Below are 2720 nucleotides of genomic sequence, written 5' to 3'. Positions count from 1 at the left end.
GTATAGCTTTTCTTCTTAATTCCCATTCATTCCATTCGTACGATCTCACAATTGTTGGTGGCAATATGTGTGTATCAGTCTGTGAGCTGCTTTCAGATTTTGTAATTGGTTTTATATAATGTTTGTCAACTTCTCTCATCTAAAGAAATGGAATTTTGTAATTAGTGTTTGTAAAAAATAAATATTTTTACAAATAACTAAAAATATTTAGCTACAACTGACAAAAGATTAGGAAAATAAGAATCTTTGGACATGGAATATACTTGTAAATACCAACAGAGAAAATATGTTCATAATTAGTGAGCTAAATGTAATTACTTTTCTAGGCATTATGACTTTGTGTTTGACTTTGTTAACTTAATGTAGCAGGTGTATTTTGGAAGAGGAAAAACATCCCTTATTTCCAATTCAAACACTTCTCTCCACTTTGCACAACTGGTAGCATAAATGACTACCTTGTTGGAAATGGATAGAAATTAAATATTAGGTAAATCATATCTGTTTAAACCATCAAAACCTCTTTAGTACTTATCTTGAACTCGAAGTGTATATACATAGCAGGTTATTATCCAAAGTTTTTGTTTTAGTTTGGTGTTAGTTGAATATGTTGATTTTCTATTGGCTAACCCAATATCAAATATTCAGTAATTCCACGCTAAACAAGATATAATTGTGCTGGATATGCAGTTGTTGGAGGGCGTGGTAAAGGTTTAAGGAACTGGGGTCATAGTAGAGAGGAGGGAGAAGATATTAACTTCTTTCCCCAAATCAAGTAACAGATAATCACTGAGTGCCTACCATTTGATACATAATTTCTGTCTTTAAAATTATGACATAGTTAAGTAGATAAAAACAAGTGAAAAGACAATTAACAATACTGTACAAGGAAATGGCAAGTAAATAATAAGACAATAAAGACTATATAGAACATAGAGGGAGAAAACTCACTTCCATAGGTATTGAAGGTCACTGAAGAACAGCTGGGGATTAAATAGGCCAAAAGAAAGGGAAAAACAAGACGGGGTGTGTAGGGAAAAATTGTGCTTTAGTAGAAAACTATGCATTTTCTACATATAACACATCTTTCTAGTTATATGATTCTAGCCTTCCATTGTCTTTGGGCTATCTTACAACTCCATAAGTTGTAAATAAGTGATAGAAAGGCCAAATAACTTTTGTCTATAGACATGCACAGTCAATCCTATCCGCAGAAGTTCAACTGACTTCCTTTTCCACATGTGGAAAAATTAGTGTTGCCTCAATCTGCACATTCATTTGAATATTCCTGATCTAGGAGTAAATGTGTCTGTTTTTAGGAGTCTCTTTTGAATTGGTTATAACATCTACCTGGTTCCCTCACTGATTAATGAATAGATTACACTCTTTAACACATGTTCATTTTTTATATCTGTATGAGAATCATAATTTTACCCATTTTTGAAAATTGCCTTTTAACAAGTAGAACATCAGAGTAAGTAGAACAGGTTTAAGACTAGTATATAACTTATTGTTCTTCTGACACTGAGAGATCATGGAAGGAATTAGTAGAAAAAGAAGGATAGAAAAGATATGTAGGCCTTGAATCCCAGGCCAAGGAATTTGGAGTTCATCTTACAGATATACCACTGAAGAGTTCTGAATTCAAAGTAAAATGATGAATGAATTTTTTCAATTTGCATAAAAATTAATTACTAAAATTTTCTCTATTGTAAATTTTCCTCTCAATTTTTTAAATAGTTGGCTCCTGCAATCATTTTTTCTAAATTAGAATTTTGTAAAACATAGTATCTAATTGAGCACAAAATTACATATATTAAACCTAGGATAGCAACATTTATAATGCTCATCAAAAAGAATTACAAGCTCCAGGGACTCTACAACTTGACCAAATTCCAGAACCACTGAGTTGGGAAATTTAATTTAGTAATAATTTGAAGAGTGAAACACACTAGTTTTTTACCATATATTTATGGTAAAGAAAGCTTTAAGGCTTTCTGTGATAAGTGGCCATATCATAGCTCCAAAATAATATAAATATACATATATATACACACACATATGTATGTATATATATACACACACACATATATTTATAAACATTTTTATTCAAAGGAAATATATAAACACATTTATAAGAAAGAAAGGTACATTAAAAAGTCACATGATAGTACCCAAAGTGATTTACAAATTCAATGCAATCCCTACCAAAATACCAATGACATTCTTAACAGAAATAGAAAAAAACAATCCTAAAATTCATATGGAACCATGAAAGACCCCAAATAGCCAAGCAATCCTGAACAAAAAGAACAAAGCTGGAAGCATCACGCTACCTGACTTCAAAATATACTACAAATCTATAGTAATCAAAACTGCCTTCTGGTACTGGCATAGAAACAGACACATAGACCAATATAACAGAATAGAGAACTGAGAAATAATTTACACATTTAACAAAGCCAACTCATTTTTGACAAAGGCACCAAATATACATTGGAGAAGTCTCTTCAATAAATGGTAGTGGCACATGGTCATAAAGTGTTGTAAAGGACATTGGAAACTAAGAAGTGGGGAGGAAGGGAAGAGGATGAGGCATGAAAGATACCTACTGGGTACAATACATACTTTTCTGGTGATGGACACCCTAAAAGCCCTGACTTCAGCATTATACAATTCATCCATATAACAAGAACACTTGTACCCCCTAATATTTTGAAATA

At 31.9% G+C, this 2720-nt stretch overlaps 1 protein-coding gene across 1 annotated transcript in view; it reads right to left on the bottom strand.

Moving 5' to 3' along the window:
- Positions 1-2720, bottom strand: part of LOC105805311 (chromosome unknown open reading frame, human C6orf165) — a 76669-nt gene that overhangs the window by 7659 nt on the left and 66290 nt on the right. The window contains exon 10 of the mRNA XM_012638183.1: positions 1-139. This exon is cut by the window's left edge and continues 3 nt beyond it. Coding sequence (XP_012493637.1) covers positions 1-139 — 139 coding nt within the window. The remainder of the gene's footprint in view (positions 140-2720) is intronic.

This window comes from Propithecus coquereli, unplaced genomic scaffold (assembly GCF_000956105.1).
Source record: "Propithecus coquereli isolate 6110/MARCELLA unplaced genomic scaffold, Pcoq_1.0 Scaffold127, whole genome shotgun sequence".
In the NCBI taxonomy this organism is placed as follows: domain Eukaryota; kingdom Metazoa; phylum Chordata; class Mammalia; order Primates; family Indriidae; genus Propithecus; species Propithecus coquereli.
This window is presented reverse-complemented; position numbering and strand designations above follow the sequence as displayed.